General features: G+C 38.3%; 3 protein-coding genes and 1 long non-coding RNA gene across 4 annotated transcripts; 2 read left to right on the top strand and 2 right to left on the bottom strand.

Annotated features, from left to right (window-relative positions):
* The first annotated feature begins 2,096 nt into the window (after positions 1 to 2,096).
* LOC136976419 (uncharacterized) lies at positions 2,097 to 3,578 on the top strand. Its single transcript, XM_067271685.1, has 3 exons — positions 2,097 to 2,961; positions 3,034 to 3,246; positions 3,320 to 3,578. The coding sequence occupies exons 1-3, from the start codon at positions 2,498 to 2,500 to the stop codon at positions 3,453 to 3,455; spliced, it is 813 nt and encodes a 270-aa protein (XP_067127786.1). The 5' UTR covers positions 2,097 to 2,497; the 3' UTR covers positions 3,456 to 3,578.
* On the bottom strand, positions 3,471 to 4,329 carry LOC136977198 (uncharacterized). The gene is made up of 2 exons (XM_067272662.1): positions 3,878 to 4,329; positions 3,471 to 3,811 (listed from the first exon to the last, which is right to left on the bottom strand). Exons 1-2 carry the CDS (start codon positions 4,327 to 4,329, stop codon positions 3,616 to 3,618), a joined length of 648 nt encoding a protein of 215 aa, XP_067128763.1. The 3' UTR covers positions 3,471 to 3,615.
* A 1,189-nt stretch (positions 4,330 to 5,518) lies between these two features.
* LOC136977191 (uncharacterized) lies at positions 5,519 to 6,585 on the bottom strand. The gene is made up of 2 exons (XM_067272649.1): positions 6,149 to 6,585; positions 5,519 to 5,844 (listed from the first exon to the last, which is right to left on the bottom strand). Exons 1-2 carry the CDS (start codon positions 6,583 to 6,585, stop codon positions 5,652 to 5,654), a joined length of 630 nt encoding a protein of 209 aa, XP_067128750.1. The 3' UTR covers positions 5,519 to 5,651.
* Positions 6,586 to 10,242: 3,657 nt separating this feature from the next.
* Positions 10,243 to 22,201, top strand: LOC136976411 (uncharacterized). Its single transcript, XR_010880929.1, has 2 exons — positions 10,243 to 10,391; positions 22,103 to 22,201. It is a non-coding gene; the product is annotated as an uncharacterized lncRNA (long non-coding RNA).
* The last annotated feature ends 443 nt before the right edge of the window (positions 22,202 to 22,644 follow it).

Genomic DNA, 22,644 nt, shown 5'->3' with positions numbered 1-22,644 from the left:
TCCTTAACTAGCTATGGTCATTTTGCCAAAGCCTGCAAGTTAATTTAGCCGGGGCCGTTTAAAGAACTTATTGTGATGCATTATTGGTAGGCTTGAAGGACCTTGCATCATTTTTAAATTCAAACTTAAATGATGGCAACACAACAACGTTCCCTGCATCACCAAGAATCGTATGTCTCCACGTGCTCACCTGCCGGTATGTCTCCATGCGAATAAGTTTTTTTTCATTATATTCGTTTTCAGCGCCATTTACCCTGTAGTGGGCAATTTTGGAACTAAAAATTTCGTTTCAAAATTTTTTTCGCGTCCTTTGAACAGCTTGTACACTAATTTTGGTGTCGATCGGCTTATTGATTGGAGTTAGTTCTTAAAATAAGACCTTAAGTATGATTACCTGGTATTGAATTGTATTCATAAATTAATGAGTATCGTGGTTGAGTCGAGGGGTTCGTTCTTTTATTCCTCCGCGAGCGGTATCCGTTTCAAAATTCATGAGGAACGCGTTCGTACGTTCCGGCCCGAGTGCGCGCCATCAGACTGCAAAAATGGCCACTCAGAAGTGTATGGAGGAAAGCAATATGGCGTCCTCTTTTTTTTTTTTATTAACTCTTTCCGCCCTGTGGGCACTAAGAGGGCCTCTTTTAGTAGGCCCATTATGGGTTCGGCCAGGCTCACAATGGGGCGACCGGGTGGTGAGGGACGGGGCCCGACATATCCGAACGGACCACCCCCCGAAAAATTCCTGGGGATTATTCGACCCGTTCGGATTCGATCCCGGGTCCCCCACAGCGGTTGGCTGCCACTTTGACCGCTCGGCCATCCGGCCGCTGACGTCCTCTATGCCTGGGATAGTTTCGTTTTGGGTCCATTATGCGGTTTTATGATTAAAAATTACAAGTTGTGAAAGTGCAAGTTAGTTCACACGGTGATGTGTCGTCTCGAGTTTTTTTTTTCGAACGGTAGCCAACATAATTTGTTTCGTGGCTACTTTGAATGCTCGGCAAGTTAACCCATTTTGTGGTTAAATTTTACAATTGGGACCGCCAAGCGGTTCCGTTCCCGGGAACACTGGGAGTTCGGTCGTGGGTTCGCGCCTCGCCAGGACGGGCTGGCCACGTGGAGTTTTCCGGATTTTCTGCAGTCTGTAACACCCGAATAGGGGCCAGTTACCCTTAAAAAGACCTCCCTCTAGGCAGATCGCCAAAGTGTTGCGCTGCCGTAACTTAATAAAACAAACAATTAGGGCTTCATTTAACTTTTGTCTAAAGACGCACATTTTAAAATTGTAGATCCCTACATTACGCTACTGTCGGTGGTACGGCGCCACCATATTTTTCTTTCACGTTAGGCCTCCTGATTAACATGAAGAGTAGTGTACTGTGTTTTATTCACTCGGTACTGGTGAGCGAATTGGAAATGAAGCATCTCTCTCTGAACGACAGTCGGATTTACTGCGCATCTGTACACGCACGCGTTTACGAAATACAGTATATTTGTAGATTGATTAACACAAGGGATAAGCTGATAAGCCTCCCGGAGACCACAATTACGGAACGATTCTACCCGCAACGCGGTCGATCGAGAGCTGGGAGATGATGTTCCATCCTTAATATCCGTGACGTGGTTCGGACCGGTTTGAATCTGGATCGTCTAGCCAACGCCAAACACGTGTATGTGCGCATTGTATGTTATTGAATACATACGTCCAAGTTCGGAAATGTTACAGATTCCAAAAACTTTTTTGATGGCTTTTTTCACCAGTGTTAAATCTACGATACTTCCTGGGAAATTCCCAGTGATGTATATAAGAAACACCTACAATGTACTATAATTACGTAATAATGCGTACAAACACTACAAAGTGCATCAATTTAAATGATTCCGGAAAAGACAGCGAACTGTTTATAACTGCGCTGTTTATTACAAGGCGAGTATTATCTCCATTTTGAGGAAAATTGAATGCGATATTATTTAATGGAATAAATCCAGTAATTTTTATCACTATTATTATTTAAACAACGCAACTCACACTATTTGAACCGTAAGAGAGGGGCGCTTTTGTAATAAGCCTTATCAAGGTTTATAGACCTTGGCCTTATCTTCCGCCAATAGGTGGCGCGATTACCGTTAGAGGGCGCTGTTTTAATAAACAGCGCCCTCTGATATGTTTAACAGATAATCTTCGTTTTGTATCAAATATATTGCATAAGGTAATTTAAGAATTGAATTTTGATAAATGACGTATGTTCTGGATGAAGGAAGACGTGGCAATATAATTGTAAGGGTGGAGCAATATATGAGATATTGGAAAATTGTGAGGCGATGTCCGAAGTAAATGGATACGACAAATTAATTATTAAAACAATAAATTCATTGACAACAAGTAGACCACGAAGTGGAAGAATATTTCTCAGTTATGATTTACACCGTTTTCATAACCAGGTATTGCTCTACTAAGTACGACAAACAATGACTAGAACTCCACCCGATTCGGATTATGATCCCGTTTGTCATTTTTGATGGACCAGGTCGAGAGCGGATGACGTCAAAGGGTGATGCCAAACGAAATTCACCATTAGTTATGCAGAAGGTGAGAGGTGTCTCGGACGCGACGGATGCTCTCGTCTCTATTATCGACTTACTTCTCTTCACCACGATACACAAAGACGTATTCTCGGGAAATATGCTTTTTCCCATTGTTCTGATGTTGGTGACGCTCGGCGCTAATGCCGAAGAAACTACTAAATCCCCAGAAATTCTTCCAGAAACGGAGAAGAGTGGCAACGAGTCGGAAGTTCGAGTCTTCCAGAATCTATTCAACAGCAATATGTTTAATCCCGGAAGCGTGAGTGGTATGGCAATTATGGGTCTGGCGGGGGTGCTGGCTCTGACTCAAGTGATACCGTTCCTCATGGCCGTTTTTGGCTTGGCTCTAAGGCCCGATATCCTGAATTTGAGAAGGTGAGAACTTTCCAGAATTAAATTCTGTAACCTTTTTTCTTTCGATTTTTATCCGTAACTTTCGCGTTGCAGGTCATTCGAGGATCTCGACTGGACCAGTGACTGGATCAAGAGATACGGAGCCGTTAATTCAGACACCGCACGAACGGAAAAGTTAGTGACGCGTTTTTTCGACCGTCTTGGTGTCACGAATTTGGAATGCAAGAAGCTGGTAGTGTGCGAGATGCAGAGACACCCGAGCACGAAATTCGGAGAGGTCGGAAGGGCCATGACCACGTTATTCGAGTGAGTTTCTCGTATATAATTTAAGTACCGATATGGTTAGAGCTTTGCATTAAAGAAAGTGTATTGTTTGTAGACATCCCTCGATAACCGACATGGATACTTTAACTTATAAACATTTTCACGAAGCGTGGAAGCATGGAAATAACCAGGAAGATTGTTCGCAGATTTATAATCGTTGCAGAGTGCCCAATAACACAACTAGGAAATAATAAGGAAAACGGGTATTGGGAAAGTAACTAGTCGTTATTTATTGTTAAACTATGAGTTATTGACAGCGAGATCGTACTTTTTGTATATTTTTTTGTGTCCATTAAACCTTATAAAATTAAAAAATGAAAGTCTTCACCACTTCTGATTCTGTTAATAAATTTAAAATGGCGGCGGCGAGGAGAGAATTAAATTGTCGTGTTTGTTTCTAATGAAGAAGAAGACCGATTTGGGGCATTGACCGTAGAGTTTCGAGCAATCTTGCTTGACCATTCCACTTCGTGCCGCTTCTCTGTACTGTAGAAACGTGTTCGGTGGTAAAACTATAGTCGATGATACTCCCATGTCTTTATCCATTCTAGAAATGAAAACGTTAATTAAAATTAATTGCCATTAAGCGCGTGAAAAACGGTAAATGACCTACCTCATCAATTGGACTATTCTGTCCATGGGGTCTCCTCTGAAAGTGTATTGATGCACTTCGCAAATGGCTCGAAGTCTGCACTCCGGTTCATTAATGCTGTATTCTCTGAATACTTGATTCAGGTTCTTCATCATGTCGAAAGTTTCTTCAATGGCAAATGTCCGCCGTCCCGGGAAATTATGCATCTCCTCTTTGTTGTCTCCGGGAGACACGGGCCTGAAGGGTGGAGCTCTCAAAGGGCGAAACATGGGCAGTAACACTAAACTTCCCAATCCCACCATGGCCAAGAGCGGCAAACCCATAGAACCCATGAGCATGAGATCTCTCATCATTTTCATTGTATTGGCAAACTGACGGATGGAGGATAACATAAGATCGTTGCGCTCCTTCACGTTTTTTGTATCGGCCCAAGTTAATCTCACGATCAACATAAATATTATGAATTTCTTCATTTTGATATTCGTATCTGAAATTAAGACATCAATTTACTCATTCTCGTGGTTCGGATGGTGCAAACTTTACGTCAATTTGACGTCATTTTTTAAGTCTGTTCGTCGTAAAACTAAAGAGATGACGTCCGATTGACGAAAACGTACACACGTGCTTATACTACAAAAATCAGTATTTAGGAAATATACCGAAAATAGCCTCATGTATTAGTTTGTATTGTCTATCTAACTCAACCAATCACCTTAACGGTTCGTTATGCACCAACTTCGTACCCTATAATAACAATACGTCATTAACAAGGTGGTGCATCTCACTGGAAACATTCGTGGGGTGCTGAAACTTATAACCTCGCGTTACGAGTTTATAACCCAGGTCTCGCGTTTTTTACACGTATTAGGTGGCGGTGATGGGCCTATTATACTTTACAACTTAGGAATACAAGTCCCCAATATTGGCTGCACCCCTCTACAGTCATTCCCGTGTGGTACAGTACGAGCAGCACCACCCTAGTTAGCTTTGGATCATAATTTCTCTATGATGAACCAGTTATTCTAGTTCGAGTGTATACGTAAACTACGAAAGGGTCATCCGGACACCTCGTACTACGCATTAAATTACTACATAAAAATCAATTATGCATAACGCATCGGAGATTCACTGCATAAATCGAATCTTAGATTCGAGAAGGGCGCTCTACCCATCAGTTTAAAGGGTACTCAGTTATGTAATTAAATAAAACGAAGCATCAAACTCGATTACCGTGGCCATATTTATCAGGTGTTTAAACTTAATTAATATTTAGGGGTACCTTTTTAAGGGTTTAATGAGGTTTAAATCCAATTTTCGAACAGAGGAACGAGGGTATTTATATAAATAGGGAAAGAAGATACTCACGAGATCCTTGAGAAATGCCGAGCAATGCTTAACCAGTCCAATGTCAAAGATAAATATGAGGTTCTTACACATTTCGGCGATATTTTTAGAAGAAAAAACGTTATGCACGGTTACTCAACTTCCAATTAAAATCCGGCGCACTAATTCGTTTGGCCCGACCTAAACGCACTTAATTCGTCCACAATTTAAGGAAGGACCCGACGTAATTAAGTCGGCCAATTAATTATATAAAAAGCTCGATTCGAATTAGTTAGTTAATTATTTTATTTTAAATATAATACAAAAAAAAATATAAATATCACACCCGTTAATAATAAATAAAATACATAGTATTTATGACGTCAAACACTGCAGCAAAATTGAGCAAATGTCGTATGTTTTTACGGATCCGTCGAATAAATAAATAAATAATGAGATACGAATGACATTTCTATTGCTCCTTATTCAGGGGGTAGTGCTCGTCACGTGACTTTGCCGCTGACACGGAGTCGCCGGAGCACCGAGAGTAAATAACCGAACACTCTTGGTGTGCCAATCCGTGTTGAGCCGCCTTTAAGAACTCTTTCAGGGTCGATTTGGTGCGGGAAGTGAACGTTGTTGCTCCGTCCAAGCGTGCCTCGGCCCTGTTAAAGTAAACAAAATCGGTTACTTCGAGTTCACCACACCCACCCTTACCCCCCGTTATAGCGTTCTCGTGCGGGTTACTTAAATATCCTTAAATCGGAAGGGTACTTAATTAGTTCTGTGCCGTCGTTACGACTATTATACTACACATACAATCGAGCAATAATTTAAATTAGGGAGGAATGACACGACATTTCGTACATCCGTAATGCTTAACCTCGGGCAACGAGTGAGTTCAGGTCATAAAAAAAAGACACGAAATATGTAACTTGAGTGTTTTTTTTAAGTTTGGCGTTGACTCACCTCAATATACGCAAGAACCTGTCCGCCATGTTTCCGATTTTGATGGAAGTGCCTCGACGATACATTTCGCAGATCAGCAATCTCTGGCAATCGGGGTTATCCATTTTGTACTTCTTGTATACGTTTTTAAGCTTGCTGAAGATCTTGGGAAGGTCCCAGGGTATAACTTCCGACGATCTCCTGAAGAAGAAGCTCCCCCCGGAAGTGGCGCTCCCGGCTGCGCTGGCGGCCCCACCCGCCGTACCGGCTGCCGCAATCGAACCGGAAGACGAGGAACCGGAAGCCAGGAGATTAGCTAAAGGCCTGCTACCCAGAGGCCTCCCTCCCAACGGTCTGTTTCCTAGACCTTGAAACAATCCTCCGGCTCCCCCTCCTCCTCCCCCCGGCCTGGGGAAGTTCTGGATGAACTGAGTCAATCTGGGGATGACGTTGCCCATAATCGACACGGGAAGACTTAATAATCCCAGGATGGACAGGATGGGTCTAAGACCCGCGGGTATGGGGAGGCCCGGTATCGTTCCCCTCCTGGGTGTTCTATCGGTTATCTCACGCTTGGATTCCGGATGACTTTCCACGGCAACGCTGAGCGATATCCAAAGGATCAGGGCGACGTGTTTCATTTTCAAGTTCATCTGTAGAAGAAACAAAAAAAAAATGTCTCAATCGAGGCCCTACTCGACCGGTGTGTCTCGGACTACCGGTTGAGAATCTTTACCATATAAAAATAACGAGTTTACTTTCCAACCGGTATACCGCGGTCGATCGGTTGAGAATTACCGCTTCAGTCCCTCCGGTAATACAGAAATCTTCGAAATAAATAAACGCGTACTCACCTCGTATCAAACGGAAGCATACGAAGTAACACTTCTATTGTGTGGAATATACGAGCATCCAGTCAGGTGTAGCATGTAGTGTGTTATAGAAGAGTATCGGACGGAGGTATATAATAAAAATGGCCACCTTCGAAGATCGGTTCCATTGATTGGTCGACGATGTGGACCGGAAGAAGAAGAAGAGATTTGAACTGGCCTTCCTTACCCGGACCTGTTTTTGTGGGTCAGTCAGCCAGGTTTCTGAAGGTCGCCGCGATTTTCAAGCATGACGCGTTGTTCTTCCTCCCCCCTCGATTTTCCCACCCCTCTGTCCATTTTTATCCGTTTCCGGGATTGCTTAAAGTGAAATCCTTGTTATTTTCGGTACGAAGATTTCAATTTGTGTCGATTCGCTTCGTACTCGCTCTTATAATTGAATTTTCTTCTGCCGAAACGACGTTGTTACGTCATAAAAAGTCGTAGAAAACGTACAGGGGGGTGCGTAACTAGTTAGAAATTCTTTTATAGTAAAACTAGTTATTGTAATTTAGACGTAACCTTACGGGTATGTGTTTAGTCAGGTGTAATTATTGAGTGTTAGAGCCAACACTTATCCCGAAAGCGGGATTTTAAATTGTTACGCGGATTTTTTTTTCTTTTCTTTACTATGAGAAGATGAACGTAAACACCTGGACACTACGTTTCTATTGTTTAACTTGGTTTCTTGCCCTTATTTTTAAATACTTTAATAAAATTAGCGTGTGCAGAGTTCGGTGTGTATTTTTTTGATTTTTTGATTTTACCTCCCTTGACAACATCCGTTTCCGGTTCGGATAATCGTTACGTCAGTCATTACGTAACGTTTAACACGTGACGATCGGGTTCTTCCTTACTCTTCGGGGGTATCGAGTTTTAATTCGCGTCTAAATTCGGTTTTACTAAACAGTGATGCGGAATTACTCAACCGGTAGCTCGCCAATTACGTCACAATAAGGGAGAGACGGAAATGTTTATAATTAAGTTTTATTATAATTTAGTAAGCGTAACGATGAAATTATCGTTTTATACAGTTAAATAAGCGCATCGATAAGAGCCAACAGGAGGGCCTACCGACCACCAATTTCGTCGATAGCTTGCCGAAGGATGTTAGTCCACTCCTGCAAACTTTCAAAGGACCTGGAGGATCGCCGTTCGGAGTAAGGAAAGAAGGATCTGGCTTCCATCAACAATGGTAACATCAGCATGGATAGAGCGACAACAGACATCATAATCCCCGCCGGAACTGCCATGAGAAGGTAATTCATGACGATCATCTGATGAGGATAAGGTAAAGACGGTAACACGGGGTAACCCCTTTCATCCTTACGTTCGTCCTCGTTTGACGCGTAACACGTGGAGCCAGCGAAACAAAGCAAGATCTGGAAATTAAGAGCCAAAGGATTAGGTAAGTAACGCGATCGGGAGCCAAGAAACGAGAAGACTTACCAGCGGAGATGCCAGCTTCATGTTTGATAGAGGATGGAACATAAAATGTTTATGCGGCTTTTATTATAGAAGGGTCAAGTTGTAACATCTATTGAATGTCATCGGAGCAGACAGAAGGAGTTAATCGACAGTAAATGGCTTTCGATGTGTTTCTCCGAATCATTGTCTGCGAAGAATAGGATACGAGAATAAAAAAACTCGGCGTTTCGCTCATTTAATACGCAGATCCTTTCTCCTTATTGTATATAAAAGACTTCCTTACTTATCGTAACACAGCATCTACGTGTTCTAGTATTTCGCTTCTCTATACAATATGCAAATTTTCTCGTGACTCTGCGCGTTGGCTGCTTAAATCATCGTTATGATCAATGGAAACCGAGTGTTCATTCGAATGTAACTGTTTACTATCACTTATACGCTGTGTACACTGTATACACATCAATTGTTCTAAATTATTTCCTTTATTTTTGGATAAAACTAGTAAGTTTTTGAGTTTTATCAGGTAAAATTATACTTGGATATTGTTATTTTCTATTTAATTTATAGACGACCGGCAGGTTAGGGCCTCGCGTTACCGATCTACAGCTCGGAGCCTCGCGTTTTTACACGTATTTGGTGGAGGGGAAGGGCACGTTACACGTTACAGTTTAGAATCGTTACAAGAATGCTTTCACTCGCTAAATTTTTATCGCTTCGCGACAAATTCGTGGCGATATTATCGCAAATCTCTTCTCGCTAAACGAAACCGCCTTAAATCTACAATTTCGAGTGTCTCGCTACCGATTTATTTTTCGCCATAGTTTTTCGCGATTTTTCTACGTTTCTAGAAATTCAATAGCCTAAAACCAGCGTAAAATCGCTTAAAAGTGGAGTTTAAATTCATTTTCGGCCACTCTACTGGAGAAAGTCGCTGGTACGTAACTAAAAACGTCACACTTTAACTCGATAAATGACTGATTTAATGAACCCTCTGGTACATTTTTAATGATAATAATAAAGTACCGCAAATGGTGCCAAAAACCTAGCGAACTTAAGGTAATATTTTCACGTCTTTTTATGTTTATACTGTAATTACTTGGCCATAAAAAATGGTTACGCTGGTGTCACGCGATAAACGACGTTTAACTTATTTTTTTTTACTCATTTAACTGTTTATTTTAAAAATAAAGTCAGGGTAGCGATGTTAGACAGTTTTCGAAGGATTGGATTGGTGGAGAACTCCAACGCAATGGGGCCCATCTGTTTAGGGGTGGGGAGGAAAGACCCCTAATTAGGTGTTAGACACGTGAAGAAACCCAACTACCTGTGTTCGTGATGGGCTAGATCTCGGAGGTCCTGGGCAAAATAAATTTTGAGGGGTTGCGAGTGGTAATATAGAGAATGGACGGGCGTATATCCACAACTGCTTTGACGTTTGACCTTTACGCGGGGGTCAAACGTCAAAGCCCTACCCAGGGGTAAGGGTGAAAATCGTCCCAAATTCGTTTTAGGGGTTTCCGGGTTAATCTTCCGTTAATCAACACGAAATAAATAGTTAGAAAGTAAAACAAGGCCGACATTTATTGAATTACACATACATTTAAATATACTATATTTAAGATTTTTCAAACTCGGCTATCGATTTTTCCAGAAGGTAAAGGAAGTCCGTCTGTTGGTCCGCATTTCTTTTCTTCTTTCCGGAAGTTGCCGAGTGTCCGATTCCGTTTCCGTTTCCGTTGCCGTTCATCATGTTCATACAAAGGACGGTCAAGAAGGGCATGGCGAACAAACCGGCTCCGATGGCCATCATCACCGGCATCAAGATGTAAGCGTCCAAGGGATCCGGAGGATAAGTTCGAACCACCTGGTCGTGGAATACAAATTCCCTGGCGTCAGGTTTGGCCGTTATTGCCGATATCATCAACATCAGACACGCCGTCGATATCTTGAACCAAAGCATCTGAAAGGTAATTTCTAGCCTTTTAATCTTACCAGTGTGCCTAAAAATTAATTAGTATACCACTTAACATTTTCTGCAAGTTATTTTCAATTTTTACGAGATTAAGATTACGATTTTTATAAAAACGGTTATGCAGTTTTTGTAGAGGTGCAGCGTGCAGATTTACATAGATGCAGCGATGCAATACAATACAATACAGGTGCCACATACACTACTATACAGGTTCGGCACACACTACTATAAAGGTGAGACATACACTACTATACAGGGGAGACATACACTACTATATAGGTGCGACATACACTACTATATAGGTGCGACATACACTACTATATAGGTGCGACATACACTACTATATAGGTGCGACATACACTACTATATAGGTGCGACATACACTACTATATAGGTGCGACATACAAATACAATACAGGTGCGGCATACACATACAACACAGTACATACGACATACAAATACAATACAGGTGTGGCATGCGATTTTTTGCCGTGTATGCAATATACAGTATTCCACAGGTGCAGAGATGTACTGTACGTTTTCTATAGGGGTAACAAAGGAATTCTTACACAGATGCACTAAAGAAAATTTTCTGTAAGAATAGCACGGAAGCATCAACCGAATTTTGGAGGAATCGTGATAAATTTGACGTAATATAAAGTGCGAACACCGAAACTTACCTGAAACCGTAATAATTGTTCGAGTAGGGCTTAAAGTCAGTTACACTTTTGTACCGGCGTCAAACTCCGAAACTGTTAATATATACTCTGTTTACGATCATTTACATAGATATTAATTGTTGCATAACTAAAAGCCGAAATTTGACGACAATAGGAAACTAAGTATCGGGGTTAATAGGCTTTTGAAGAAATTTATTCAAAGAAAATTTCGTATTTTTTGGTAAAATAATCGACGTCGACATTGGTTAGCGTGTTCGCTACTTAATAGTCTGGTCCAATAATTTAGTAAATAACATAATCTAGATCTTTTGTTCTCGAATAGGGCCGATGCCACAAACCGAACAATGTTGGTGTCGATGCGTGAAACGACCCTCGCCTTCCGATATTTATATGCAAGTATTTAAAAAGGTTTATTTATGATTAAGTCCTTCGAATCCTCCAAAAACATTACGAATTTCTTGAATAAATTTTCCAAGGGTTCCACTTTTTTGGGTAAGTCTTCTATAGGAGCCGCAATTTTAAGTGGGTAGGTACAATATTTTCTATAGGATCAACCCAGATTTCTGCATAGATGCTGCAACAAATCTTCTATAGGGACAGCAAACGATTTCTATATGGGTGCAGCAGCAATATTTCCTATAGTGACAGCACGCGATTTTGTATAGTTTCGAATCGTTTATAAAATTACAAAAATACGTTCACAAAATGAAAATAAATAAATATTTTATTAGTAAAAATAAATATTATACAACACGTAAAAGACTACAAATTACACAAATAATAGAAAAAAAAATTAATTAGTAACTCTTCTCTTGGGAGATTTTGCGCCCCAACGTCTTTGCATGGGAGGCATCACTTCTAACATGGCGGGTTCTGGGAACATCATGGACCTCTGCAACATCTGATTAGAAGTGAACCACTGATTCAAAACGGGTACAAAAATGGCGGTCATACCCATCATCACCGCTATAGGTAGAAGGAGAGAAAATGCGTTTGTCTGTCCTCCTACGGAGATAGGAAAGTTCCCACTTCCGGCGGTGGGTGCCACGGTAGGAAACTGGCGATCTTTAGTTGAATTTTCCGCCACGGAAACACAAATTAAAGATATTAAAGTAGAAACGAAGTATAGAGAAGTCATTTTAGCTAAAAATATTTTGAAAAAATACAAATTATCAAGTGTCGGGATAAGCGTTACTGTTAAGCGGGCACCTACCTCTTTGAAATTCCTGAAGATCTTTACGTGTGTTGGATGCTAGAAACTGCTTTTATATCGAAATATTCCCGGATAATTATAAAAAAAAATACAGGACTTGGATGACGTGACAATTGACGCGAGTGTTTAGTTGACCCGTTAAATTGATCAAACTCAATTGTCACATTGTTAGGGAAATTCCATGGATGCTACCTTTCTAGAACGTATCTCCGGGTTGAAATCGTAAGGAAAATTATTGATTTCTTTTCAGCTTTTTAAAATAATTTTATGTGTAAAAATTCTGCTTTTATTTACAAATATTTTAATGTTTCGCCACTTTATATTTTATCCGGCAACGTTCAAACACGTCAACACGCTGCACTGTTTACTAAGTGTTGCCAGCTATAAACTAAAATCAATTGAACTGAATATTAATTCCCAAATTAAAGTTGTTTTTTTTTAAATAAACGGCTAATTTTTATAGGAACAATGAAAGTCTAAGCGGTGTTGTTCCGGTAAATCGAATGCTCGAATGAACTTTACAAAGTCACTTACTGTATAAACGTTGGTTCATTAAGTGACAACGAACTAAGAAACTCGAGCTAAACAATTGAACTCTATTTCATAAAACGGTTATTTGATGTGCCCAATATTAATTTATAAACGGCTCGAGTACTAGACGAACCTGTAATAGCGTCCATCTTTTAACAACGATCACTCTAAACCACGACTATTTTTTACGGGGTTTTTTGAAGAAAAATGCATAAGGAATAACCTCCGAAAAACGACCATTTTTTACGTTCTCGTCGGTGGCCGTTGTTTGAAGGTTTATTTTAAACTATTTTCTCCCTATGGGCACTAAGAGGGCCTTTTTTAGCAAGCCCATTATGGATTCGGCCAGGCCGGGTGGTGAGGGACCAGGGTCGACATATCCGTGTAAATTTGATCCCGGTTCCCCCGGACCCTTTTACTGGAAGACTGTCAATATGCCACCTGGCCACTCCGTCAAACGTCCTATTATCTCGATACTTCAGTTTAATTAATTTATCGCCCGCACTGATGTAAATTGAAGTAAATAAAGATAAATTTTTACGGCATTGTTTTTACGGAGGACGAATCCAGAAAACTCCATCTTGCGTAATTTATAGACGAGTTTTGTGGAATTGTTTCGACGTCAATTCACAAATTTAATTGTAAATACATTGTAAAGTTTATGTTAGAGAAATTGATTCGTGAAATGTTTTACTTGAATCCCGATTACGGAACCGTAACGCGATTCGTTCACGTTAGAATAATCCCGCACAAAGTTACGATTTATTTTATTACGAAGAAACGGATAAATAAGTAAATTCCTTACATGCCAACTACAATTGATTATCACTGGTACAGTAACAAAATGAAATCGGCGCAGACACTCCATTGTAACAGTGTCGGGTAGTCACGGACGAGTTACTTCGAGAATCGCTCTTCTCTTTCGTTGATTGATCGATCGATCTCTGCGTTCAATTAATATTTCGTTTTTCATTCGGATTCGAAATAACTCGACCCTGTTTCGTTACGGAACTGCGTTGTGGGTTACGTAACTGCCCCTGTTACGTTTTGTATATTTATTTCCGAAAATAACAATGAGATAAGAAAGATTCGATTCCTACTCTCCGCAGCGGTAGGGGTCATCTTAATTGTACATCTAAAAATGCTATTTTTTTAACCTGTTGGAGCATTATCGTACGGAAAATTGGGCAATTGCCCAGCAACAATGAACCTCAAACTGACCTTTTATAAGAAAATATTTTCCTCCTAAAATTCCCCCGAAAGGAAATGACTGTATGTGGAGCCCTCTAATTCAAATTTTCCTGGCACCCACTGATTTCCCCGTTTCGAGGGATCCTGGATCGTAACTTGTGTGTAATTCTGGCCCCGGAACTTAATTATCGCCACATTATATATTGATATATATATATATACATAATATATTTCACATTATATCGAAGTACTAGATACATACATATGCACCAATGCATAATTGAGTTCCGGTGTTTGTGTCAGAATTTGTTACGCAAAAGTTCATTTCTAACACGCGCGCGTATGCAAATTAACTCATTAGAAATTTATTAATCGTATAAATCGGATACGGTTTATAATTTTAATTGTTTTTTTTTATTTATTTAACTTAAATTTTATATTCTTTTTGTAACTTTTGGTATCAACCTGATGCTATAGGTTAAAAAAAAAATGACTGTATGAATCCTTACTCCGGTGATCGACAGCCGAGTCGCTATTTTGACCATGTTGGCCCATCGATTACGGATTAATTTGGCCAAAATTTGAAGTCGCACAAAGTTTTTTTAATCAAGATATTAAATTGATCCGGTGTAGTACGTGTATTACAGTAATGTCGTGTACTATAGTAAAGTACTGTACATCTTCTTACTTCTTAAATGGAGCAATCCATCTTTCCTAACAGTTCGTCAGGAGATTGGTACTCCAACTTTATTCAATAACCTTGCTTCGCATCTTGCTTTGCAAGGGTTTAAATACATTCATGCGGACGTAGCCGCTATATTATTATCCCAAAACTTTTTCAATAGTTGATAGTCACAAACTTTTAGTTGATGGTCACAAAATAGTTGATAGTCACAAACTTTTTCAATAGTTGACAGGATTATGTTAGATAAGGCACCTATGTGGTGCAGGTGGTTTTGATGATTTAATTTACTTAAGTGAGCAGTGCAGAGTATATCACTATAGTCTAAAGTCTGCTATGAAATATATTAGCACCGTCTCATACTATTGATGTTGAAGAGGTGAACAATTTGGCTTTTATGTCGTTCAAATGATTTAGTTATGTACATTTGCGGAAAGTATCCTAGGCAATTTGAATTAGTGTAGAAATCGCCTGTGTTACGGTAGAGAGGTGAAAGTCCTATTGCAGATATTATGTATTTCACCGAACTTTTGGACCTATTTTATATATAGAGTTCAGCAATCCCAAGGAAAGCACTGAGAATTAACTTATAAAGAGGATGGAAGTGAAATGGAATGTTCTAAACTCAGCATTGAATGTGAACACTAAAGACCTGTTACCAATTTGTACTACCCTAACTGCTACAACAGAAACATTCACAGGCTGTATTCATCTCTTAGGAAGAGCTAGTTTTTATCGAGATAATTTCGATTATAGAGGTTTCCCAGCATAAATTAGCTAACTGTTATTTACTTATGTGAATATTTTTTTTTCTATATTCTTTTCTATATTCTATTTTTATAGCTTATTTTAATAAATTCATTAAAATGATGGTAGATATGCTCATTATTGATCAAGATTCGTTTTCGTACTGGCCATTGATATCCTTCTTTATTGCATATCAGCATTAGATTATGTCTTGGTAATTCATATCTGATACAGTCCATTAGTATGTGTGTTGGGGTTTCCTCAGTTCCGCAGTTTTCGCAAAGACCGTCACTCCCATGATTAAATCTTCTGTGGTAGTCTGCAAAATCTCCGTGTCCTGTCAGAAATCTTGTATTTTTATGGTGTATAATAAAGTAACTATTCGTAACTCTTTGGTTTATATCCGGTAGATATTCAAATAGTTCTCTGCCTGTTCTTGACTCTTCCCATCTTCTTTGCCAAATGATTAAATATTTATTTTTTATTTCTCTTTTTATATATTGCTCTGACAGCTTACTGTATATTTCCTTTAGTGTTAAATCACTGGCCTCCTTTGCCAAGTTATCCGCCTTCTCATTGCCAATGTTTCCCATATGGGCTTTAACCCAACTAAGTTGTATCTTATTTATTTCAATTATTATGTTTTGTCTAATACTGTTTATAAGTTCATGTGTATTGTTTGGGTCATTAAGTGCCTTTAGTATTGATTCACTATCCGTGCATACTAGTATTTGTAGATTCTTCTTGTTTGTATTGATCCACTTTATTGCCTGGTGGATTGCAACCAACTCTGCTTGGTAATTATTACATCTGTTATCTAGTTTAAATTTTTTGTGATATTGCTCACGTGTTCTTGTAAAGTACAGTATATTATTGTGATGAATATACGGACGAACCGCTATTTTTCAGGAACCTTTCTTTTTGACATGCGTGCAAAAATAACCTGCAAATAACGGTTATTCTTCTGCTTCAGTCAGTGGCTGTTGTTTAGAAGTTAGGTTGTATTAAATGTAACACATAGTAAATCATATTAGATACAAAGTGTAGAAGTTAATTTAAAGAGAGACAATCGAGTAATGGCGTCAGGAAGACCATTACCAGAAGCGAGCAAAGATTGTAGTGTTTAAATTTTCAAGGCGGAGTCTAGTTAAGTAAACCGCGTGTGACATCACGCTAACGACACACAGGTCAAGTAGAACACCTTCCGAGGTCAGGCTTTTGAGAGTTTCGCGGGACTTCAACTGTTACAAATGAGTTTGGCGTTTCGTAAGGATGGTTCCTCTCTCCCTTAATACCTTCGTTTCGTTAAATTTTTCGTTTTTTTTTTTTTTAATACAAATATGTTTTAAGTTACGAAAATTAAAACGGAGTTTAATTGTAAATGATTTTTAATAAATTTATTAATAATATAAAAATGTGCGGAAGGGTGCGTTTATCTAAAAAACAAAAAAAAAAAAAAATTATTTCAGGGGGCGTTAATAGTGAAAACGAACAGACGAACTTTGATATCATCTTCACACGTCGAACGTACAGCGCCCTCTGTTAAATATATATTTAACTATTTTTTAAATTTGAATATTTTCCGAAATTATACACAATAAAATTCAAAAAAAATTCTTACTTATTTTTTATTTGTTATTTCTTTTGTATCATATTCAATTTCTGAAAAACCCTTACAGAATAATCGATATCGGAAAAATTCTCACGTGTCGGGAAGACAAAAGCCATTTTAGAAAGAATTTTAAAAATGTTTTAAATATCGTGTTGTAGAGTTGACTAAATCGTTTGTTAGAGCCATTTCCTAGTTATTTACTTGGCATCACGCGCTATTTTTTTTTTTTTTTTTTTTTTTTTTTTTTTTATTAAACGTTGAAACTTAATGATTTATAACATGAATCGCAAAGCATAAACTTCAAAAAAAATTTTTAAATATATTTATTATTAACTTAATTAAACTACTGTACGGTGTTAAAAAATCTTAATTCATTTCTCGTCGTTTTAAATTCCTTTTATAATTCATCAACACTCGCAGCAATTTGTCGATGTCCCTTTCTTTAAGACCCCTCTTGGTTCTGTGACGAAATGCGCCCTTACTTGCCAAATATGGCATGATGAGAAGCGAGGGTATTACCACTTTCCTCCAATTAGATAGAACGTTTTTAATGACGTCACGGGCGTGATATAACGTAACTAAGCCTTTGGGATCCAGAAAAAGCTGAACTAGAAAATCCAAGCCGGAAGTCTTGGATGACAACGCTGGTGTTATACTGTAAATGCAGATTAAACACAGCAGGATCTTATTATTCATTCTGTAAATACAAAAATGATGGGTTTTATAATTAATTCTAGCATTAGACTATATTCTAATTGGTTCTAGAATGAACTCCGAGAGATCGCTAAACTGAATTCTAGAGCCGATCTCGTGTCTAAATTCGCTTTTTGAATAAAATTTATCTTCTCTCGTCTTATTCTAGAGTAGATTTTTATATCCAGGCCTTGTTTTTTTTTTAAATTCTGTTCTAGAATTTTAATTTATATTCAAACCCCGGTACAGACTAGAAATGACGATGTAAACTGAATTCTAGAATACAGTTTACATCCGGACACGGTTCTAGAGTCGAATATATGTTCTAATTCGTGTATAAAATAGAAATCATGCTATAAAATCAATTCTAGAATTCATTTTACGTCCAGGCACGGTTCTAGAATCGAATTCTAGCGTTGCGTTTAACTGTATTCTAGAATAAAATTTACATTCTTACTATATTCTAGAGTAGATTTTTATGCTTAAATATCTCGGTTTTAAAATTGAATTTTTTATGTTTTAAACTTTGTTATAGAACGAAATTTATGCTTTAATTTCAGTTCTAGAATACGAATGGTGAGAATTGCATTTCTATTCTACAGCCGAAATCTATGTTGTTTAAAGAACGGTTAGTGTTTAAAACTTACGTTTAAATCTAGTTGTTATGTTCTAAAATCGTTTCTAGAATAGTTTTCGTGTTGTCTAGAAATTGTTTGAAAACTGTCTGGTAAACTCGACAATGGTACAGGTTCTCAGAGGTTAAAAGTGTAATGGGTCTTGCATGGATGAACAAAGAGTGGATCACGAACGTTGAATGCGAGATGATAATTGGTATTTTGGAAATTCATTTTATATTTGACCTTAGTTTTTCTGTGTGGACCGTGTCAAAAACGACAAAATTTAGTCTGAAAATCACAATTGACAATGTAAATATCGGGAAAATAAATTGAAAAACTGCGAAATAACTAACACTAAACTGTAGAACACGTAAGACACTTCTACCCAAATACGTGCAAATTTGGCTCTGTTTATAGTGTTCTTATGGACCATTCAAGTATTACGTAGTCGTTTTATGACGTAAGATTGCACCCATCCTCTATTTTTTTCCCAAGTTATCACAGTATTGTCTGAAAATAAGCCCGTGTACTTGATTTTAACCTCTGGCTCCGTGACATAATTAAGGGGATTACTACGACTTCTTAAGACCGGAAGAAGGGGGATTAAATTCGTCTGATGTGACGTAAAGAGAGAGACGAGTATATAAAAAAAAATCGCGTAATTTAAGTCGAAAATATTCAGACGAAATATATAAATTCGGGTAAAGAGAAGAAGACAGTCGACAGACTTACCTGATATTTGCCACTGACCTTGACAGACGAAATACTATGCACCGGCGGGTAAAGTCCTATCTTTATCTATGCCACTGACCTAGTTGTTATGCCCATTGCATCTCGAATATGGTCAAGAAGAGAAACTCGCTAACCTTATTTATTTTTTTTCCTCCGGAGACAATCCTGAGAGTTAATTGCAATTAACGTTTCTTCACTTAGGAGAAACATCGTTCGGTTTCTTTTTCTTCCAATTAAAACCATTCATGCTTCTATTCATTTTAATTATAATTTACGAATTACTTGAAGTGTGTAAAAATTCATTCGGGACATTTGTGAAAATTACTTTATTTAAATCTAAATTTTAATTACACTTTGTTAATCTACATTTTTAATTAAAATTACAGTTTAATAATAATAATTTTTAAAAAATTCTAATTAAACGAGTTGCATCTTTTTATCCCGTTTTTTGGGGGGTGGATTTTAATTCGAATTCCTGAAAAAATAAATAAAATGTCGTCAGTGGAACCATCTTTTAAATTCCCACTTAGTGGCAGAGCTGGATTTAAATACGTTGGGCCTTAAGCTAGACAAGAGGCCCTACATTTGATGTCAAATATATATATTGAACTTTTTTTGAGATTGGAGCGAGGCCCTTCGTGGTGGTAAGCTGTTTGTAAATCCAGCCCCGCTTAGTGGGTCTTTCTATCAAATCTTACACGTCTTTGTAGTAAAATAATTATAATATTTACAATTTTTAATTCTTTAATGATAAATTTATCGTACGATCGTAAAATTTTTATACAAAACTACTTGTGTAGACACGTGCCGTAACAATAATATGGCCCTTTGCAGACCTTTAATGCCAAGTGCCGTATCATTGTCACGAAGTATGGTATGTATATAGGAGCCCCTATAAAGTACTTACGCAGGTACCCCTAGTTTCAAAAGGGAACTGAATAAAGCGCGCTGATAATAGGGTACCATAGAGGGCAATATATAAAAAAAATTTTTTTTACTTACTTTAGTTCTTGTCGTAGGCTTCTATGGCCTTCTCAAATTTGATAAGTAATTGTCGAATACTCCCTTCCAGATCCCTCTTATTCTTCCCACTAGCCGCAGCGGTAATCGAAGAGGCACCCAATCCGGCATTCAACATGCCTGTCAAGTAAGTGGGCACCATAGTAAAGAGGGGTGCCAGAAAAGATCCCAGGCCTATCAGAACCAAAACGGGAATAGAAGCCAAGAGTATGACGGAAACCAAATCCACGTAACCCAAACCGGGGACGAATTTCATGTGACGTTGATCGGATTCTTGAATATGGTAATCCTCACTCGCCAATCCCGGTGAAAGGATCAAGCACAGGTTCAAGATCAGGTATCTGAAACTACGGGTTTCGTCAATTATATGGGCATAGGGATATTTAGGTGTTTATGTACCGAAAATGGAGAACACTTACTTATATCTCGCCATCTTTATTAGTGTTTGAAAATAATGTGGGTGGGTGTTTTATATTCGATTGGTAGGGTGGAGTGATCGATTGCTATGGTCCGTATCGATACAGGGAGAGTAATTTGACCTTTGTGTTGTATGTAACGAAACGATAAACGTATCTCTTCTCATAAAATATTCTTGTACCTTTCACGCTTCTAGAAAAACATGTGCTCTAGTACTAAAATTTTTTCTAGTGTAAGATATAGCGTGGAATTCGATGAAAGAGCGTTGTCCTCTGTTATTAATTTTCAACAGTCTATTGAATGAGGAAACAATAGGGATCGTATACAGACATTACTATTTTACTCCTCTAGACGGGGAAGTTAGGCCTATATTCTTTCCCGAACTCGCTACGCGGGTGATTTTTCTCGAATCTTAGCTTAATAACAACACACGATTTATAGAAAATGCCTTTATTTTCTTCCACATCAGAAAGGATAATCCCATCCCATTCAAAAATACACATAGACTTACTTTTGTGGAATACAAGTTACAATAATTTACGTGTTGTACGTTACTGACAGACGTTATTTACAGAGAAATTAGAGAGATGGCACTTAAGAATTCCGGAATCTTTAACTAGAATCAAACGTTTAACGTGGATTCGTACGCATCCATAGATTGCTCCAAGTGCTCCAACATCTCTAGAATGACGCTTCTCTTACTTCTATGCGAGGAGGACGTTCCAGAATTCTGCATGTATAACAGGGTGTTGGAAACGATGTTAGAATTCATGGTGGTGACTATGGAGTAGAGAATGACGGGAATCATCATCGATACGATCATCAGCAGGTCCTCGTATTCGCCAAATTCGGGTAGGAAGAGGCGAGCCCCCACTTCTGACGTTCGATTCGAAGCTTCGACGTCGTTCCATAACAGAAAAAAATGAATGAAAACCGAAAGAAGGGTCATCTGTTTTCTGAAAGATTTCAATTAAATTAAAAGGGATCGATCACCAGAAAAGTCACAATAGAAATGCTAACCTTTAGAAGTGTGTGGGAAGTGTCGTTCGTTCCAAGAGATGCTCGGTTTTTGGGAAAATGGTGTGTGACGAAAGTGCCACCGACAAACACACGTCACAGTTCAGGGAAGAGGAACGAACGACAAGAAATTAAATGAGAAGAAACTGTAATTAATCCTTTAAACATTTCAGAGATTCTCTTCCGGATTATCTCTGCAACAATAACTTACCTAGGGCTGGACTTAAACTCGTCGTGTCTCTAAGTTGTAACACGTAACGGACCCTTCCGCTCCCTTACACGTAAAAATCTAACCCGAGGTTTTAAGCTGCCCTGGTATTATAATTTCCCAACTTTTAATTATAAAAAAAAACTTATTAAATTGCCTAGAAAATCACTTTATAACCTTTCGTTAACGACGAATTAAGTTGGTAAGGTCAATTCGGTGACAGCGACAGCTTAAAAATACTCAAAAAAACATAAATAAAAATATGTATAATTTATTATACTGTAAATATGTCTATACATGCGTCTTTATACAGTACTGTGTACTTTAATTTATATTTTATTTACAGAATATTCGGGAGGTGAATTCGTTGTATCGTAATCGGAAAGGGCATCCACGTAGAGTTTCCTGTAAATAATTAATCCGATTATTAAATAATTTCATTGGATGTAAAGCTATTGTAAATTACAATACATTGCAAACAAATCTTGACTAAGATCAAGTTATGTATTAATGTAAATTTAACTCGACTTTACTTACACATTGGCCTTTATGAAGGATTATAATCTATATATTGATCCTTACGAACGATTATTAACCAAACAAATTTAATATTTGCAAACACAGCTATCCGATACGATAAAATACCACACGCGAATGGTATTTAGGTCTTATCCTGCCGTTAGTATCGAGCTAAAAAGCCTAATTTAGCCATTGATAAGGCTACGAATTACTTCAAATTACACAGGTATAAAAGAATCTTCGCCTTACCTGGTCTATAAATTATCGAACCTCTCCATGGCCATGTGAAACGTTCTCAAGAAGTTATTCAATAGGAAATGAAATTTGCCACATCCCGAGGGCTGAACGAGTCCGATGTTGGTCATCATT

This window comes from Centruroides vittatus, unplaced genomic scaffold (assembly GCF_030686945.1).
Source record: "Centruroides vittatus isolate TY-2023 unplaced genomic scaffold, ASM3068694v2 contig_1112, whole genome shotgun sequence".
In the NCBI taxonomy this organism is placed as follows: domain Eukaryota; kingdom Metazoa; phylum Arthropoda; class Arachnida; order Scorpiones; family Buthidae; genus Centruroides; species Centruroides vittatus.
Note: the sequence above shows the minus strand (reverse complement) of the source record. Positions and strands in the feature narration are given on the sequence as shown.

Bases quoted from the DNA above. Each gene is read 5' to 3' on its own strand.
- LOC136976419 (XM_067271685.1), top strand. From the start codon at position 2,498: ATGATCCCGTTTGTCATTTTTGATGGACCAGGTCGAGAGCGGATGACG. The intron at 2,962-3,033 runs GTGAGAACTTTC...TTCGCGTTGCAG, and splicing joins GATATCCTGAATTTGAGAAG to GTCATTCGAGGATCTCGACT. The intron at 3,247-3,319 runs GTGAGTTTCTCG...TATTGTTTGTAG, and splicing joins GCCATGACCACGTTATTCGA to ACATCCCTCGATAACCGACA.
- LOC136977198 (XM_067272662.1), bottom strand. From the start codon at position 4,329: ATGAAGAAATTCATAATATTTATGTTGATCGTGAGATTAACTTGGGCC. The intron at 3,812-3,877 runs GTAGGTCATTTA...TTTCATTTCTAG, and splicing joins AGAATAGTCCAATTGATGAG to AATGGATAAAGACATGGGAG.
- LOC136977191 (XM_067272649.1), bottom strand. From the start codon at position 6,585: ATGGGCAACGTCATCCCCAGATTGACTCAGTTCATCCAGAACTTCCCC. The intron at 5,845-6,148 runs GTGAGTCAACGC...TTACTTTAACAG, and splicing joins AGGTTCTTGCGTATATTGAG to GGCCGAGGCACGCTTGGACG.